At 40.6% G+C, this 18,913-nt stretch overlaps 2 protein-coding genes across 2 annotated transcripts in view; both read right to left on the bottom strand.

The window, feature by feature from the left end:
• Positions 1-18,913, bottom strand: part of EIF5A2 (eukaryotic translation initiation factor 5A2) — a 568,757-nt gene that overhangs the window by 214,912 nt on the left and 334,932 nt on the right. The window lies entirely within an intron of this gene.
• Positions 1,651-18,913, bottom strand: part of SLC2A2 (solute carrier family 2 member 2) — a 106,266-nt gene continuing 89,003 nt past the window's right edge. Inside the window, exons 9-11 of the mRNA XM_073626201.1 lie at positions 17,211-17,312; positions 13,307-13,510; positions 1,651-11,201 (exon numbers count right to left, since the gene is read on the bottom strand). Coding sequence (XP_073482302.1) covers positions 11,010-11,201; positions 13,307-13,510; positions 17,211-17,312 — 498 coding nt within the window. The 3' untranslated portion in view covers positions 1,651-11,009. The remainder of the gene's footprint in view (positions 11,202-13,306; positions 13,511-17,210; positions 17,313-18,913) is intronic.

Genomic DNA, 18,913 nt, shown 5'->3' on the forward strand with positions numbered 1-18,913 from the left:
GCGGTATTCTTGCAGGACGTTAAAAAAACTCCTGCAAGCAGCATCTTTAGAGTGGTGAAGGAACGGTGTATACACCGCTCCTGGCCATTGATTTGAATGGGCACCGCTGCACAACCGCTGCATTGCTTTGCGGTTAATTTTAACCCTTTTTCATCCGTTAGTGGGGGTTTAAACTGCCCGCTAGCAGCCGAATAGTGACGCTTACACGGTGCTAAAAATAGCACCATTTTAGCGCCGGCGCCTGCACCGCCCCAGTGTGAAAGGGCTCTTAGTGCAAAAGGGCGATGCTGCACCTAGCTTTTCCTTTTGTCCAGAATATATAACTACCGGTACTTCAAAAGTGCACAAAACTGATTTTTTTTTTTGTTTTGAACCGAAGCAGAAGGGTTTAGTCAATGGTTTATTGTTTATATATACCTGTATATTTTATATATATATATATATATATATATATATATATATATATATATATTTTGATAAAATTGATCAGTTTGTCAATAGTTTTCCACCACATTCAAGTTATCCAGTGAAGTAGATATATTATTGGACAGTTATTGACCTCAAAAGGCCTTATGTATCAATGTGTTCTTACTAAAACCTGGAGTTCCTTCTACTTGTCCACCAGTTGCTATCAGACCTACCCTGAAAGTTTCAACTGTGTAGAAGTTGTTAGTAACAGTACATTGACACATTTTGCACAAAATGCTTATTGAATTGATTCAAAATGCACAACAATCCCATTAACTGCCAGATATGAATCAGCCAAATTGATCAGTAATTAAAGAAATCAATCATATAGAATGGCAGATAGGGGCCAGCCTGAGAATGAGTGCACACAGTCAGACAGTTGACTTGGAACAGAAGAAAGGTTCCTGGTTTATTTTAGATGATATATCTTCAATAAAGTCTTCTCTACCACATAGTGCAGTGGCTCCGCAGCACATGGTATATAGACAGCATCACTAAAGAATCCTAGTTCTGCATTGACAGAGTCTTTGGGATGAACAATAATTGCTTGTTACAATATTGTTATTACAAAGAGTAATTTAATGTCTATTTGTATCAATTATTGGCTAGAAAATAGACTGTTACTTTTTAAAATACAAACATGCTACTCCTGATAAAATAAATTAGTTCCAGGCTATTGCCAAGTACATTTTGGTTCATTCAATATAGAAAAGAAGTTTGCCATAACAATATGACTGATCTTTTTGTCTATAAAACATTTCTATTTGGTGGCACAGATTATTTCAAATTACCATTGATGGATGTGATTCATTTTAAACCTCTCACTATAAATTAAAACCAGTGGCACAAATGTATGCCTATGGTTTATTATAAATATTTGTTCAGTGGAGGATATAGAAATCTATCTACACTGTGTTTTCCCAAAAATAAGACCTACCCTGAAAATAAGACCTAGTATGATTTTATAAGCCCTACCCCGAAAATAAGCCCTACCCCGAAAATAAGCCCTAGTTTAAAGTGGTTGTAAAATCCTATAATCTACTCTATTACAGTATTATATAATGTACAATGTGTGTGTTTCTGTAATATAATTGTGCCAAATACCTTCGGTATAGTGCCGCTCCGCACTCAGCTGACCTCCCGCTGTTCTCCTCCTCTTCTCCCAGCTGTCAGCGGGGGATCTTGGCTCTTCCCTCTGCAGTGCTCGGAGCGGAGAAGAGAGCACCGGAGGGTGACGGAAGTGCAGAGTGGTGCTGTACCGAAGGTATTTGGCACAATTATATTACAGAAACACACACATTGTACATTATATAATACTATAATAGAATGGATTCTAGGATTTTACTACCACTTTAACTCGGTTCACACTGGGGTTTCCTGACAGGCAGGGAGGGAGAAGACAGCACATTACATGATAAGACCTACTCCTTAAATATGCCCTACTGTGTCTTTTGTTGCCAAAATTAGACTTTAAAGGGTATGTAACAGACTGGAGCAAACATTGTAAACAAAAAGCTACAGAAGTTGATTGTTGATCATCGTCCAAATAAAAAAAAGAAGGGCTCTTATGCCGCATACACACGATCGGACTTTTCGGCTACAAAAGTCCGACGGACGCCGATGGACCAAGTCCAGCGGACAATCCGATCGTGTGTGGGCTTCCCCGGACTTTCAGCGGACTTTTCCAGCCACAAATCTGACGGACTTTAGATTTGGAACATGCTTCAAATCTTTACGTCGTAACTCTGCCGGACCCAGAAATCCACTCGTCTGTATGCTAGTCTGACGGACAAAAATCCACGATAGGGCAGCTATTGGCTACTGGCTATCAACTTCTTTATTTTAGTCCGGTGTGCGTCATCACGTATGAATCCGTCGGACTTTTGTGTGATCGTGTGTAGGCAAGTCCGGTCGTTAGAAAGTCTGTTGAAAGTCCGCCAAAAGTCCGCTGAAAGTCCGTTGAAAGTCTGTCGGACGGGCTGTTGGACTTTTGCAGCTGAAAAGTCTGACCGTGTGTACGCGGCATTACATCCCCCACTATAAGTACAGTGTATACCATTCATAGATTAATACCAAATCTTTCTTCATTAAAGCAGATCTTCACTGCATCTGAGCACCACAAATCAAAAACACTATTTAATTCATTTTTAATATTCAAAGCAAACTCCTCCATCCATCCATGTCTCTATGCTTTATTTTGTTGAGAAGTCTCTTTGAAAAACACCTCCCTAGCATTTCTTGCCATGGCCATCTTGAGTAAGGGAAAATGATTCATGTAGCATTTGCTTCATGGAATCCACCTGCCCTTAGCTCAAGCATGCATGCAGGAGGGTGTGCTTAGCTGTGAAAACCCCTCCTTTTCCCATCCCCTCCTGAAGACTCCTGGGATTAATGACATCATTTCCCTAGGCAAGAAACTAGGAAGCAACTGAAGAAATGTAAAAAAAAAGTATAAAACAAGTAAATATGATATGCTTTCCTATATATTTACTAATGCTAGCACCCTGAGGATTAAAAATAATCAATGTTGATGGGGAGCATGAAGTTTCACTTTAAATCAGAGTTCCAGCCTGGGTGAAAAAAAAGAAAATGTAGCTGCTGACGTTTAATATATGGACACTTGCCTGTCCAGGGAGCCTGCAATGTCGGCACCCGAAGCCGACCTGTCCATCGGCTGTGGGTGCACTGCAGGCATCAGCATGCTTACTAAGGGAAACAGGTGGTGACACCCTTCACAACCTGTTTCCTACTGCACATATGCAGGAGTCGGGTGGCGCTTTTTGAATGGTCCTGTTTCTTCTGGGGGACACACACAGGTCCCAGAAGGTGACGGGGGAAGGAAGAGGGCCTGGATAAAACCACAGAAGTGACGTGCCTCGCCGCAGTGCTGTGGGACAGAAGTCCCAAAGAAAATGAATGAAAAAGGTATGAAAAAAAAATATATCCAAAAATGAGGGAGGTGGGGAGTTCATATGTTTTCAAAGAAGTTACATTTTTGCCTGGAACTTCGTTTTAAAGTTCCCTGGGTTCAGCCTTCAAAGTGGCTGCCTGACTAAAAGTGAGTGATCTTTTCTATGAGTTGAGTATTAATAATAGATGCATTTCTGTTACTTATGCTACATTGAATTTTAGAGTAGTTTCTTTTTCTTGCAATCAGGGGCGACACGTGCATTGTGGGTGCACGGGTGCCGCCCCCCCTTTAACACTTCCGCCACCTTCCCTATCCAGAAAGGGGCTGGGCGCATGAATTCCTATGGCAGGGGTGGGCGGGGGTGTGTTTTTTGAAGCACCTGATTAGAGCCAGAGGCTCTAATAGGCTTCAAAATAGGGTGGGCTCTCTGCGCCCCGATCCCACCCAATTGTGTGACCATAGCGAATTAATTTTCGCTATTTTCACACTACAGTTACTCCCCACCAATCAGGAGGGAGGTCAGTGAGACCTGTTTGGCCAAAGCGCCAGGTGATCCTATTGGATGTCTAGTGCTGTGGAAGAGGAGAGATACTGGAGCTGGACCCGCCGCTGCCCGGAGGTCACAGGAGGAGAGGAGGACGCAGCAGGAGAGGAGGACACAGCCTGCTGCATAGTAAGTGCCAGACCTCCTGGGGGGTGGTGGCTGACAGTGCTGCGACCCCCGCGGCCGCCCCTGGTACAGGGGGGGTTCATTAGTGCCGCGATGCCCGGCGGGGAGGGGGGGTAATGCTGGTTGTTTGCCGCCCCCCCAGAAGAAAAGCCCACCAGCCGCCACTGCTTGCAATATGTAAAAAACATACAAAAGTCAAGCTTCCTCACACGTGGATAATTGCTGTGTAGTCGATCTTTCTAAACAGCTATTTACAAAGCAAAACCAAAACATGAAATCTAAAATTTGGACAATACAAATCGGAATGTACTCCATTTAAATTGTTTCTTGTTAGCAAGGCAGTGTAAAGTTATTTACTGAAGGGTTTTTAGGGCATTAACCACTTAAGGACCAGCCCCGTTTTGGATTTTAGGTGCTTACATGTTTAAAACTGTTTTTTTTTGCTAGAAAATTACTTGGAACCCCCAAACATTATATATTGATTTTTTTCTAACACCCTAGAGAATAAAATGGAAGTCAATGCAATACTTTTTTTTGCACTGTATTTGCACAGCGGTCTTATAAGCGCACTTTTTTTGGAAAAAAAATCACTTTTTTGAATAAAAAAATAAGACAACAGTAAAGTAAAGTTGTGAAATATAATTTTACGCCAAGTAAATTGATACCCAACATGTCACGCATCAAAATTGCGCCCGGTCGTGGAATGGCATCAAACTTTTACCCTCAAAAATCTCCATAGGCGACGTTCAAAAAATTCTTGCATGTTTTGCATTACAGAGGAGGTCTAGGGCTAGAATTATTGCTCTCGCTTTACCGGTCGCGGCGATACCTCGCATGTGTGGCATGTGTGGCCACCGTTTTCATATGCGGGAGCTACTCAGGTATGCGTTCGCTTCTGCACACGAGCTCGTAGGGACGGGGGGGGTGGGGGTTTAAAATTTTTTTTTATTTTTATTATTTATTTTACATGATTTTATTTATTTTTACACAGTTTTAAAAAAAAGAAAAATTTTGTCACTTGTATGTAAACATCCCTTGTAATAGAAAAAAGCATGACAGGACCTCTTAAATATAAGATCTGGGGTCAAAAAGACCTCCGATCTCATATTTACACTAAAATGCAATAAAAAAAAAAAAAAAATCATTTAAAAAAATTACATTGAAAAAATTGTGCCTTTAAGACGTATGGGTGGAAGTGACGTTTTGATGTCGCTTCCGCCCAGCAGTGTCATGGAGATGAGTGGGCACCATTTTAGCCTCACTCATCTCCAAGCACAGCACGGAGAAGGACGTGATTGCCTCCGCTGCTACCGACGGCTCCTGGTAAGCGGCGGAGGGCACCGGATCGCGGCGGGAGGGGGGCCCCCTCTCCCGCCATCGATAAAAGTGATCTCGCGGCGAATCCACCGCAGAGACCACTTTTATCTTAAAGCCGACCACCGCACGAAAACAGGGATACCGGGGTTATGGCAGCTTGCTGCTGCCATAGCAACGATATCTGCCGCCAAAGTTTGGACGTACATCGGCGTGTGGTGGTCGGCAAGTGGTTAAACTGGTTGTAAAGGCAGAAGGTTTTTTAACCTAATGCATTCTATGCATTACAATAAAAAGCCTTCTGTGTGCAGCAGCCCCCCTACTACTTACCTGAGCCCCCTCTCAATCCAGCGATGTTTATGAGTGCCTCGGCCGTCCGGGACTCTCCCTTCTGATTGACTGAGACACAGCTGTGGCACCATTGGCTCCTGCTGCTGTCAATCAAAGTTGGTTAGCCAATGAGGAGAGAGGTGGCGGGGCGGGCCCGAACAGCGGCTCCGTGTCTTAATGGATACACAGAGCTGTGGCTCAGGTGCCCCCATAGCAAGCTGCTTGCTGTGGGGGCACTCAACAGGAGGGAGCGGCCAGGAGCACCGATTAGGGACCTGGAAGAGGAGTTTTTGGGCTGCCCTGTGCAAAACCATTACATAGGGCAGGTAGGTATAACATGTTTGTTATTTTTATAGAAAAAAAAACAGACTTTAGTATCACTTTAATGGTTTTGTACATATGTTCATGCCTTTTTTATTATGATCACAACTTCAATTATTATTAAGGCCTGTGACAAAAGGATTTGGGCTTGTGTCAATGACATTAAGTTGACATCAGATTTAGACACTTCTGAGATAATTCAGAATTCATTGACAAGTGCATTTGACCTGCATCCTTCTGTGTGCAGCAGCCCCCCTCAGCCCCCCCCTCCCCCAATACTTACCTGAGCCCCATCCAGCTCCAGCGATGTTGTAGGATTGTCTTGGCTGCCCGGGACTCCTCTCCTCATTGGCTGAGACAGTAGCATGGCGCCATTGGCTCCTGCTGCTGTCAATCAAAGTCAAGGAGGAGAGAAAGGGGCAGGGCGTGTCTGAATGGACATAGGGAGCTGCAGCTCAGCCAGAGTGCCCCCATAGCAAGCTGCTTGCTGTGGCGGCCCTCAACAGGAGGGAGGGGCCAGGAGCACTGAATAGGCACCCGAGAAGAGGAGGGTCCAGGCTGCTCTGTGCAAAACCACTGTATAACATCTTTGTTTTTTTAAACTAAAAAGGAGACTTTACAATCACTTGCTAATTACCTTTTTTACAAAAAAATTAATAAATGCACATATTTGCAGGAAAAAGTAGGCATTTATTTATTTATTAGCACAGGAGCCTGCAAAGCATTGCACCCATGGTCAGTGGATGGCGAGTGCAATGCCAGGCTCCTGCCAACTCTTCCCCCAGCTCTCTGATAGTACGGAGGTATGGACTTTCATTGGGGAGCTGGAGGAATGGTCAAGGGACTACGAGTGTGGTGATTACTACTACATGTCTGTCTGTTGCAAAGGCACATCCCTGTGAATGAATGACACAGGTATGCAGGTGAAGCTGGTGTCAATAGGGACATCTGCTGAGGGGAAGAAGAACCCTTGCACACTGGTGTAACATGTAACATGGTGCAAAACGTAGAGTTAGCTTTTAAAGTGAGTAAAAGCCCATCAACACAGGCCCCTAATCAGATAAGTATGCAAGGCTGAAATAAATATTGTGTAGTCTGTTATCTAACCAGCAGGTGAAGCCCTAGGTCTTTTTCTCGTACACTCTCATTTCTACTTAGAGCCCATTCACACCTGAGCGTTTTGTAGCTTGAAGCCTGAAGCTACAAAACGCTTGAGGGGAAAAAAAACATTATTCTCTATGGAGATGGTTCACATCTCCACTCCAAGTCGCCTGAAGCCCTACGCCTGAAGTTCAAACAAGTTTTGGACCCTTTTTTGTTGCGCGAATCGGGCAGATTTGGGCGTTTTTGGAGCAGGAAGCAGATGACAAAATCTAACAACATAGCAACAAATGATGAAACAGATGATCATTTTTCCTACTGGCTAATAAAAAAAATGCCAAAGCTCAAAAACGCCGGACAACGCTGCATGGAAACGCGCAAATATGCCAGAAAAAATGCCTGACAAAATGCCAGAAGAAACGCTCAAAAATGCTACGCTCAGGTGTGAATGCAGCCTTAGAGTGGACATTTCCCCCGTTTCACTAAATTTCATATCAGCATACAGCTCTTCATGCTGATATGAAATCATACATTCGTTGGGTAAACATACATTTTTTTTGCTTTTACTTACAATTACTGTTTTTCCACTTCCTGGTTGAATGAGGCACTGATGATGTAGCCCTGGCCTCAAAGATGCATCCTAAGAAGGCTACATGACCAGTGCCTTTCCTCTCAGATAAAGTGCACTGTCACATTTTCTAGGCAGAGTTTCAGGAAGTAAAGAGAGATGGAGTCATGTGCCCTTGGTGAAAATGGCCACTGTGAGAAGAATTGGGAGGAAAAGAAAAATAAAATATGCAAAAGAAAAAAAGCCTGCAACAATCCATATGTATCTGTTTGTGGATTGACATCAGTAAACATTTCTAAAGGTTCTTTTGTTGTCAATTATAAGATAAAGGTTTAGTCCATCTTTCACACAGTGTTGTAAAAAAAAAAGCCTGTTCACAAAGTTCAGGATGATATTCTAATCTGAATAGAATGGATGGGCCTAAAAGGGAGGTACTTCTGCTGTGCTCTATTCAGCAAACCATACTGCTGTAGTAATCCTTTGTCATATTTAGACCCCTTTCACACTGAGGTGCTTCTAAACTGCCAGTAAAACACTGAGCATTTTTGAAGAGCTTTTCAGGTGCTTTTGAAGAGCTTTTCAGGCGCTTTTGAAGAGCTTTCCATTCATTTCAAAGGAGAGGGGTGTTTTTTCACTGCCCTGTCAGACCACTGCCCCAGTGTGAAAGCATTCATTGATTTTAATGGAAATTAAAAGCTTTTCGTGCGCTTTTTTTAGCGTGAAAGCGTCTGAAAAGCGCCTCAGTGTGAAAGGTTTATTTGTAAAACAAGGAATAAAACAAAAAAAATCAGATAAAAATATTTTTAAAAATAAACTTAAAATAGTATTTGAACCAAAAAGTGTGCAGATCAGGAGTCAGAGAAAAGTCAAGCATCCTTATCTGCACACTTATTCCAGGTTAAAATACTGAACATACTGACACGGTCGAGTCAGCATAAGTGCCAGGCAGCCTCCATGTTTTTCCTCATGGCAGATTTACTTCAATCTCACGTTGGGACTCATATAGTAGATGATAAAAAAAACAAAGTTGTTTGCCTATGATCAAAAAATCCACTGCAATCACAAAGATCATTTTTGCTAAAATAGTGCAAACACCAATATTGTGTAGTAACACAAAATATCCAAACAGAAAGCAGTTTGCATTTGTTTCACATGTTTAGGCTGATCAGAGGTCCTATCTGCTTGGTTAATGTGTTTCACAAAACGCTAATACTCTTGGTACACACGCAAAGCTTCATATGGTAAATGCATGCCCTTTAAACTCAAGTTTTACTTGTGTACATGATATATAAGTTATTCTTAAACATAATAAGAACAAAACATAATCCTACTATATGGTATCTTTGTGAATCACCATCAGTCTGCATCATGAAGGCCTCAGTTACACCAGTATACTGTGCTGTTTCTTTTAAAGTACAGAAAGCACACATGAAATGTAACATAATGCAGTTAGTGCTGATATTCATACCAGTGTGCACTCTCAGTAGTGTACTTACTTTATACATATATCATACTGTAATATATGCCTGTAATATGTTATGATGTCCAGGAGGGATATATGGTTCTGTACAAGGATTACAATGGAAAATGTGTTGACCCTTGAATTTTTACCACAATTTTATGAATGATGCTTAACCCATTTTACGAACACATTTCTGTTATAAATTTCTAACATCATACACTTTGTCAGGTTCTGGATTACCACAGTATGGAGATAGAGATATTGCTTATATTCTGTCCCCCTTTTGCTGAGATATTGAAACTATGCTGCACCATTCTTCTTTGGTCAGTAGGGGGAGAACTAAAGCCAAGCAGACCCATAGACTTCCATGCATGACACAGGAAATCTTGGGAGGTGTAGTCCAAAGCAACAGCCGTGTAAAAGAACAACTGGGTTTCAAAACTACAGATCCAGATATGCTTCTGAGCACAGGGGGTCTGAGCCGCAGAAATATCAAACTGCATCCCTAAATGACTGCAGCCATAAAGAACTATGTAAATTAAAGTAAACAGGGTCACTTATCCAGTGCTTCAATCTAACTGAGGGTAATTATTCTTAATAAAAGATGGTAGAACTAGCAGCCACTATATTAATACAATGCAATATGATCCATAAGCCATAAAGTCCATTCCTAAAAATGGTTGTTAAGGCAAATAATGTTGTACACCGTTAGATGAAATGAGGATTGTTTTCCTTTGCTTGAGTCTGAGGAAACACCTATGATCACATGAGTGAGAGTAACGTGATTTGGAGTGTACTAATCCATGGTCCTGGTGTTTTAATTGAGATACCCTGGATGATGATTTCCTGATATTGTTTGGGCATAAATATCCAAAGCGTTATTTGACAGATTTCTGGTAAGTGCAATTCCTGTGGGAATGGAATTACACGGTGCGGTGAAGGTGGGTTCTCCATACACCTGATGAATTTTTATAAACTGTTATTCAAGCATCTTGACCGAATTTGTGTCACTGGGTGTTTTGTACTATTGTCATCTAACGGTCTACAACATTATTTAGAAGCGCTGATTAAGGACCATTTTTAGGACTGGACTTTATGGCTTATGGATCATAAAGAACTATACTGAAATGAGCCAGTACTTACTGCTTATTTACTGCCTGCAGGTTGTCAAAGGAGACTTTCACCAAGTGCACCAACGTTTTTAAAGGGACCCATCTGCAGTCGGCTGAAGAACCATATTAGAGACTGCCTCTTCCATTACTTTTGCTAGTCCCCATTATTCTCTTTAAGAATTCAATCATTTCCATATGATCTGCGACAATGCAGTCAGTTTAGGTCTAGCATAGCTACCATTAGTGCATGTTAGCAGTAAAGCCTCATTTATTAGTAGTTCAACTCTATTCACTGCTGCACTTCCGCCAGCATTGTTACTGTTTATGCTGATCTGGAGGTCAAATTCAAACGGTGGTATCTATTCTGACAGTGATTACCCTGTATATCAGTCAATACTATGGTCAGTCCAAACAGTGTTTTTCTTAGTTACCCATTGACTTGATTCACAATACATTGAATTACCTTTTGTGGTGCTATACAGGCCTCCACCTAAACAGGTAAGTCAGAGAGGTTGAGGTTTCTGAGAAGGTCAAGGCCAAGAACAAGAGGACCCATTCTATCCAGTGTGGCTCCTACGAAAATAGTGCTACATATACATAAAACTTGAATATCTATGTTTTACCAAAAGAGGTTCAGCGTTACAAAAATAGGTATCTTAAAAAAAAACAATTCGCCCATTGTTTACCCTGTTTGATATAACAGTCTGTGAAATGTTATCGATGTCCATGTCCCATTTATACATCTTATTAGTTCAAGCCTCTGAACTTGTTCCCAGGTACTCCATCTCTGTGGATTTCTTTCCTCCATGTTTTTTCTTGCGGAACTCAGCAGATATTTCTTCAAAGGACTTCCCTTTTGTTTCTGGCACTTTGAAGTATGTGAAAATGGTGAAACCAAATAGGAGTACTGCAAATATAATAAACACATAGGGCCCACAGGCGTCCTAAAAAGAAAAGCAAAACAACTCTTTAAAAAGGACATTTTTGTTAGCTGTTTAATAGCTTACAGCTTGAAATTGACAATGTAGTTTTATTTATTTGTTAAGAACTAGTGGTGGCACTAGATTTCCAGTGCCAACACTTTGCTTCAGGTAGCCTCAATAGCGGCATGATTGTCAGATTTTTGCGTCTCAAAGCGGTACAATTATTTTGCCTAGAAATTTGGCATTTTATATTGTAGGCCTGTAATTCTTAGCAATAACACACTTAAATCTGTCCAAACAAGAGTCTAGAAGATATCCTGGGTATGATGAAGTTTGAAACACAAAATGATAAATTATAATATAATTAATAAATATAAATAATTATAAAAAATAATAATATAATAATAGTAAAATTAATTTCCCCCTGGATTCACTATTGCTCAATTCTGCAAGTGTTCTAATTTACTATCACTGTTTTCTAGCTGGTCTAAAACCACTTTTGACTTAAAGGGACACTTTTTGGTTGCTATAGACAATCTCCAGTTTCCAGGCAGAAAGAAAAGTATATATCATATAAAACTGCATGCAGGGCATTGGACAAAGCACTGGGGACAAAAGGGATGTGAAATAATTTCATACAGTACTGTAATCTGTATGATTTTTCACTCTTTTGAATTTGCCGCCGGGCTCCGCCCCGTGTGTTGCGACGCTCGCAAGGAACGCAGCCCGGCACACAGAGGCTTCGGGTGGAGGACAGATCCCGCAGACACAGCGGGGGGACATCGCAGGATCCTGGGAACAAGGTAAGTATACTGCACCAGGATCCTGCAATGCAATCCCGAGTGTGGCTCGGGTGCTGAAATTTAACCCCGAGCCACACTCTGGAAAACCGCCAGGGAGGTTAATGGAGTAGCACCTTTCCATATGATGGACATTGTGAGCTTTGCCCTGCCTTGGCATCCCTGTCCCTCACTTATGACCATGACAAAAAAGGCAGTCTAAGCAACTTCTGATGCAACAATGGTAGCTCCTTCACTCCAGGGTGTTGTGAATATATTCACATTTGTAAAAAACATTTGGTGTGTCCAATGCTTGCTTCTGATTGGCTGGTGATGCAGACCTATCAGATGACATCATTATGCAGTCACACCCCTTGGAGAATGTTTTCTGATTAGCCAAGTCAAAACAATAGCTATTAATCAGAAGCTGCCCTCAGTGAAGTATTTGAAAGTGTTATCTAGGGTAGTAATGGGGGAAAGGGTAAACAATGACTACTATATATCCTCCCCCATCATGATAAGCATAGCACAACTTCATTACTAATATCTGTGTCAATCATGTCACCTTGCACTACATAGCCTGTTGATGAAATCCTCAGATAATCCTAATTTGTACAGGCACATGCATGTGGTAGCCACTTTTTAATGGGGAACCTGTAAACTAGGATGGCCTTGCCACTGAAATGATAAAAGACTGTAGTATGCATGGGTCAGTACAGCCTGGAGCGATTCTGAAGATTTCAGGTAAAAGCTGTGCAATTGAAAACCTTTTGACTGTGCTGTTTTAGAAAAGGAAATGCTGTGCTCATGATGGAAGGGGATTGGTATAAAAGTACTCTTTCTTTCTTTAAAGGCATAGTTTATCATTACCAAAAAGTGCCTATGTAGATAAGAGGTGTCTGTAGATAAAAATAAACAGCTTTTACTAAAGTTGGATAATACCCTTTGTATATGGTAGGATGATACAATCTCTGGGAGTTTTTCAGACAGGCTTTAGAAGGCATGTAAATGGATCACACCTTAGATGTGGAAAGTAACAAGAGGAGAAGTTGCAAAGCATGCAATGAATCAAGGAAGTTGTAGAAAGAGATGCTCAGCAGACAGGCAGCACTCATAACATGAAATTAGAATTTACTGTGAACAGAGAAAACGTTTAGGGAGAGACTGAAGGACTAAATCCATGCACACCATGCCCATCAAAAAACAAGTTATAATACAGAACTTTACTGATTCGCGAAGTAGACATTTTGAGGGGCTATGTTACTTTCAAGGTCCAAGTTAAATAACAAAAGTAGAACTACAAAGAGCTAGAGATATAACGGATAATAGTCTGAAATTCATACTCACCGCAATGTATTGGAAGCACATTCCAATTATGAAATTACAGCTCCAGTTGCAGAACCCAGACACAGCCATAGCTGCAGGTCGAGGACCCTGGCTGAATAGTTCAGCAACTATAAACCAAGGGATGGGACCAGGTCCAACTTCAAAGAAGACCACAAACAGGAAGATGGCAACCATACAGAGATAGCTCATTCCAGCATGACTAGACTATAAGGAAACAAAAGCAGTTAGAAATATATTTGTACCGACCATACACAGTTCCAATCTTGGATGGTTCAGCATTGATGGGCAGGCTGAATGTACCAAGTTGATCTACTGATCAACTTGGGTACAACCAGCCTCCCAGATTCGCTTCCGATTATCGCAAGCGGCTGCTATAGCTGCTAGCAATAATCTCTGTCTTCTCGCCGGGAGAAGACAATTGCTCGGCAGGAGGGATTCCCCTGTCAACACTGTCTGTTTTGATGGGGGAATCATGCGTATTTCTTTCCTGCAACCCATGGTTGCAGGAAAGAAATTCACACGATCTATGGGCTGCCCTAATTTGTAATATTGTTGGCATTATTTGTTGAAATTAAAGGAAATTTCTACTTGGACTGAAAATTTTACATCTGCTTCTGGTCTTTCTGTGGAGAGGCTACATTCACAAGGTCATAAAAAAAGCCTTTTCAAACATTATTTATTGATGAATCTGAATGCAGCTACATTGTTTTCAATATAGCAAGGACCTGTGGCGAGGTCAGTGGCTGGTGCGGCACTGGCTAGTTTTAGAGCCAGATACACATGGGTTGCATACGCTGCAAATGTTAGAGCGAGAACAATAATTCTAGCACTAGATCTCCTCTGAAACTCTAAACATGTAACCTGTAAAAAATTTTACGGCTTATCCTATGAAGATTTTTAAGTACTGAAGTTTGGCGCCATTCCACAAGTGTGCGCAATTTTAAAGCATGACATGTTAGGTATTTATTTACTTGGCGTAACATCATCTTTTATAGTATACAAAAAATTTGGGCTAACTTTAGTGTTTTTTTTTTATTCATGAGTGTCTTTCCAAAAAAAATGCGTTTGAAAAATTGCTGCGCAAATACCATGTAACATAAAAAGTTGCAATGACCACCATTTTATTCCCTAGCGTGTCTGCTAAAACAATATACCATATATAATGTTTGGGGGTTCTGAGTAATTTTCTAGCAAAAAAATTATGATGTTTACATGTAGGAGAAAAGTGTCAGAATTGGCCTGGGTGGCAACCATGGTTACCATAAGTAAGTAATATACAAATAATTATTATATATTATTTTTAAGGTAATTTACTATATTTTCAAAAACTGTACTCAAGCAGGTGGCTTAACAGACAAATTACTGAAGTTTGAAGTTATAACTTTTAACCAGTAATTTCACAGTAAATAGATAAATAATAAATTATTATCTTATAACATATAGCATAATAATATATAATTTAGCTTGTACATTTTCAGCAGCAGCAGATTCTCATTCTCCCTCGTCACTGTGTGAGAAAAACATGGGATTATGGGTAAATATTATACCCATAAACCCATGTTTTTTCCTTGTAGTTTAGAGGGCTGGGCTGAAAGGGAGCATTTGTCTCTTAAGCCTCGTACACACGATCGGATTTTCCGCAGACAAAACCTCTGACTTTTGTCCGAAGGCGTGTGCCTGGATTTTGTCTTGCATACAAACGGCAAGGAATTGTCGGCCAACAAACATGAACGTAGTGACGTACTACGTGTTTTTTCAGCTCTTTAGCGCCACCCTTTGGGCTCCTTCTGCTAATTTCGTGTTAGCAGAAGTTTGGTGAGTGTTGATTCGTGCTTTTCATTTCATGCTTTTCAGTTCGTTTCTGAACGGCCGTTTGTCAACCAGACATGTTGCCGAATCAGAGGAGATAAAGTGTTATTTATTATTGACCTTGGAGTTATTGCTCTGACCCAAGTCCAGTCCAGGAACAGGAGGAGGAGGAGTTCTTGGACTAAAAATTGGTTGCTTTATTAATCGTAACCAATTATATCATATGCCTTTGCTGTGGGAGCTCCAGGAGAATAATCCAGATGATTTTCGGAATTATCTCCGGATGATGGACCCCTGCTTTCACCAACTCTTGGCATTGTTGACCTCCTATATTAAGAAGCAGGACACATGCATGAGGCTTTTATTTTATTTTTTAGTTAAATGCACTTTTTGGTTAAGTTCTATTGGCAGACAGCATGTTTAATTTTATTTGTTTTCTTTTTTTAATGCACAATAAAAAAATTGTGGAGAATAATACTTGGCTATGTGTTTTACTTCAAATGACAGTTTGGGAGTAGGCAGTTACACTTAAAAAAAATACAATGTAAAATTGACAAGGGACACCAACATAGTTGTATCTTTGATTTTAAAAACTACGGGATAATGGTGTTGTGGTAACTTGCCCAAAAAAAAAAAAAAAAAAAAAAAAAGCATAATAATATTATTCTTTATATCACTAGAAAAAAAAAAAGCCTTTAAAAATTTGTTTGCAATAACTCCATCAGTATCACCAGCAAAGCAGCTTCATTATTATCCCATTAAAGAAGAAGAGAGTGTGTGCGCTGCATTTCGGGATTTTATAATTTGCCACGTCACGTTACAAGACTAACCGCTTCTGGCTCGTTCTTGCTTCCGAGCATGCATGTTTGTACTTTGGACTTTTGTCCGACGGACTTGTGTACACACTCTTGGAAAATCCAAGAATAGACATTTGTCCGCGGAAAATTTTAAAACCTGCCATCCAACATTTGTCCGTGGAAAATCTGACAACAATTGTCCGATGCAGCGTACAAACAGTCGGATTTCCCACCAGCAGCCTGTCATCACACATTTCCCGTCGGAAAATTTGATTGTGTGTACGCGTCTTTAGACACATGCCGCCTTCTATGACACTGCAGTGAGAGGCGTGCCTCCACTGCAGCATTTTTATTGGACAGCTGGGGCTAATGGTATGTTACCATTGGTCCAAGACTCCAAGCTGTCCATTGAGCTCAGTGCCTCTGAGAAGAAGTGAGGAGAGGCACTGTGAGCTGAACATCTCAGTCTGCTGCAAACAGAGTGTGCCAGCATGTATTTAAACTGGCCGCTCTGTATGTAGCTTCTGACAGGCTGCACAAGAAGCCCCATATCTCCGAAACCATAGGTCGTAGGAGCCCCAAGTGGTGGTGGTTTTTACCAGTGGTGGGGTAGGACTTAGGCTACCAACCCTCCAAATTTGGGGTCTCTGTGACTTTAGGTCGCCGAGCTACGACCCTCAAAGCTCAATTTTTATTTATTTTTTTGTTTAATGCCTCTGCCTCACCTGCCTCCCCTGACTGCACACTCCTGCAATATAGACATTTAAACAGGCGTGTAAACACGCAGAATGCTCAGTTCGATAACACAAAAATCAAAAATCTGCATCTGAGGACATGTGTGTCTGCCATGCATTATGGTATTGAAAGAAAATTAAAAAAAAAACAGGACAATTTTATGCATATAAAACTTATCTAAAAGCAAGGAACTTTTGTTACATAAAAGCATTTGTAAAGTTTTTACGGCCATGTGAAGTTAGCCTTACTGAGTTTTTAAATTTCAACTGCACTTGTTGGAATTTTGTATCAAATCAAAAGTAGTCAAAGGATCTCTGCAGAAGATGGAATTCCCTTTTAACCTAGCAAACATTTCAATACAAAATTGACTAACCCCTTTATTACCAAAGTAAGATAAAGGCTTTACTATATAAAGCAAAAGAGTAATGATAATAGAATTAATTATTTGAAATTATTAATATTAAATGTAATATTTGTAAAAGCATAGCCATTAATTTATACAGTACCGTTGTATGACATTTTTTATGTAGTATTCAGGTGATTGCAATTTAAACCAGACTTACCAGTAGGGCTAGAGCAATAGTCATGATAATCGCACATATGCACATGCCTGCTAAGCCAATCAAATAAAGAGATCTTCTTCCGGCTTTTTCAACAAGAAACACCTGTAGCATAAGAAAACTGGCTGTGAGTAGCTAATAGTAGTTTATTTAAGCAACTTTATAAGTTGAAGCAGAATAAAGAAAATACAAATAACACCAGTTAGTGATGCTGTATGAAATTCAATACCCCCGGGGACAAGGTAGGGGGGGTAAGTCCGATTGAACAGCAAACAAACTGCATTCTGTGGCCACTACATCACTCTTCTGTCCTGTACTGGAGTCAAAATAACAGCGGACCCTGAGATGCTCCTCCTGTAGTGATGCCTATAGAACTGCAATGATAATAACCTGCGCATAGGTGTGATAGCCCAAACCAAAAGAGAAGTCTAAAGTGGGTATAGCTTTAGAGTCTTGCTGCCCTCTAGGACTGGGGTTGTCCTCAGAACACTGTGGAAAATAGATAAAAACAGAGGGTGCACTGGCCTAGTGCATTTACCAACGACAATTTTATTAGAAATAAAATATAAATTATAGGTAAATACAGCTAATATAGCCTGCTGGCAGACACGTTTGAAGGTATGTCCTTCTTCATCAGAGCTCTGGTGAAAAAGGACACACCTTCGAAATGCGTCAGCAAGCAGGGACCCTGTGGAGGTCCTCCTCAGGCTAGAGGCTTCGGCAATGCTGGGAAATTGTAGCCACATGCAGTGGCTGGATGAGCGATTTTACTACCTGTTTGTGAGTAGCTATATTTTATCTCTAATAAAATTGTTGTTGGTTAATGTACTAGGCCAGTACGCCCTCTGTTTTCATCTACTGTATTTTCTAAAGTGATGCCTATAGGCATGGGCCAAAATTGTCTAAATAGAAACCTGGCCCTGATTACATTTGATTTCATTCCACTCTGCAGAAACTGAGTGGACATGGACCTGTCAAACACCCGCTCTGCTCTGATTAGCAGGGGAACAGAAGACAGATGCCCTGCTGACCATATCAGACTCTGCCCCATGTGAAAGGGGCCTAAATGTGAAAAAATTAAAGAACAGTGTGGAAGGTATGTAAATAGGTGTTTAATAGTTTGAATTGTCTTTTTTGCTTCAAAAAATAAAAATAAAAATCACATATTTTTCATGAATTTGTTTGTTGAATGGTTTTGATATACCGTATATTAGATTTCCTGCAGTGGATTTTATTGTTTTTGTATTATGATCAGTGAGAGTTTCTAGTGAAATGAATTAATCTATTTTTAGAATAGATTAATATTTTTAATAATCTATTTTTAGAATGAAAGGAGATTTACATTGTATCGTCCTGTTCTGTTTCTGGGTTTAACCATTATCTAGCCTCTGTGGTAATAAATAACAGACTGCTCAGCTTACTTTGCCAATTTTGTGGGTGTCAGCATTTGATTTGCGTTTGACCTTGTAAGCTCAAATAAAACAAAATGCTTACAGGATAGAAAGAAACAGAATGCACTGCTCTGCCAGGTAAACTTCTAGTCAGCAAAGTACCTGAGACTCGGCTCCACTCTCTAACCCAGATTAATCAACCTGCTGGACAGCTGTGTCTGCTTCAGTGCCACAATATGTCTGAATTTGCAACCATTACCTTGGGTAATATTGCAAAAGATCTCTGTTGCAAAATATTCAGTAACACTTTAACCT

This window comes from Aquarana catesbeiana, linkage group LG04, assembly GCF_042186555.1.
Source record: "Aquarana catesbeiana isolate 2022-GZ linkage group LG04, ASM4218655v1, whole genome shotgun sequence".
NCBI lineage: Eukaryota > Metazoa > Chordata > Amphibia > Anura > Ranidae > Aquarana > Aquarana catesbeiana.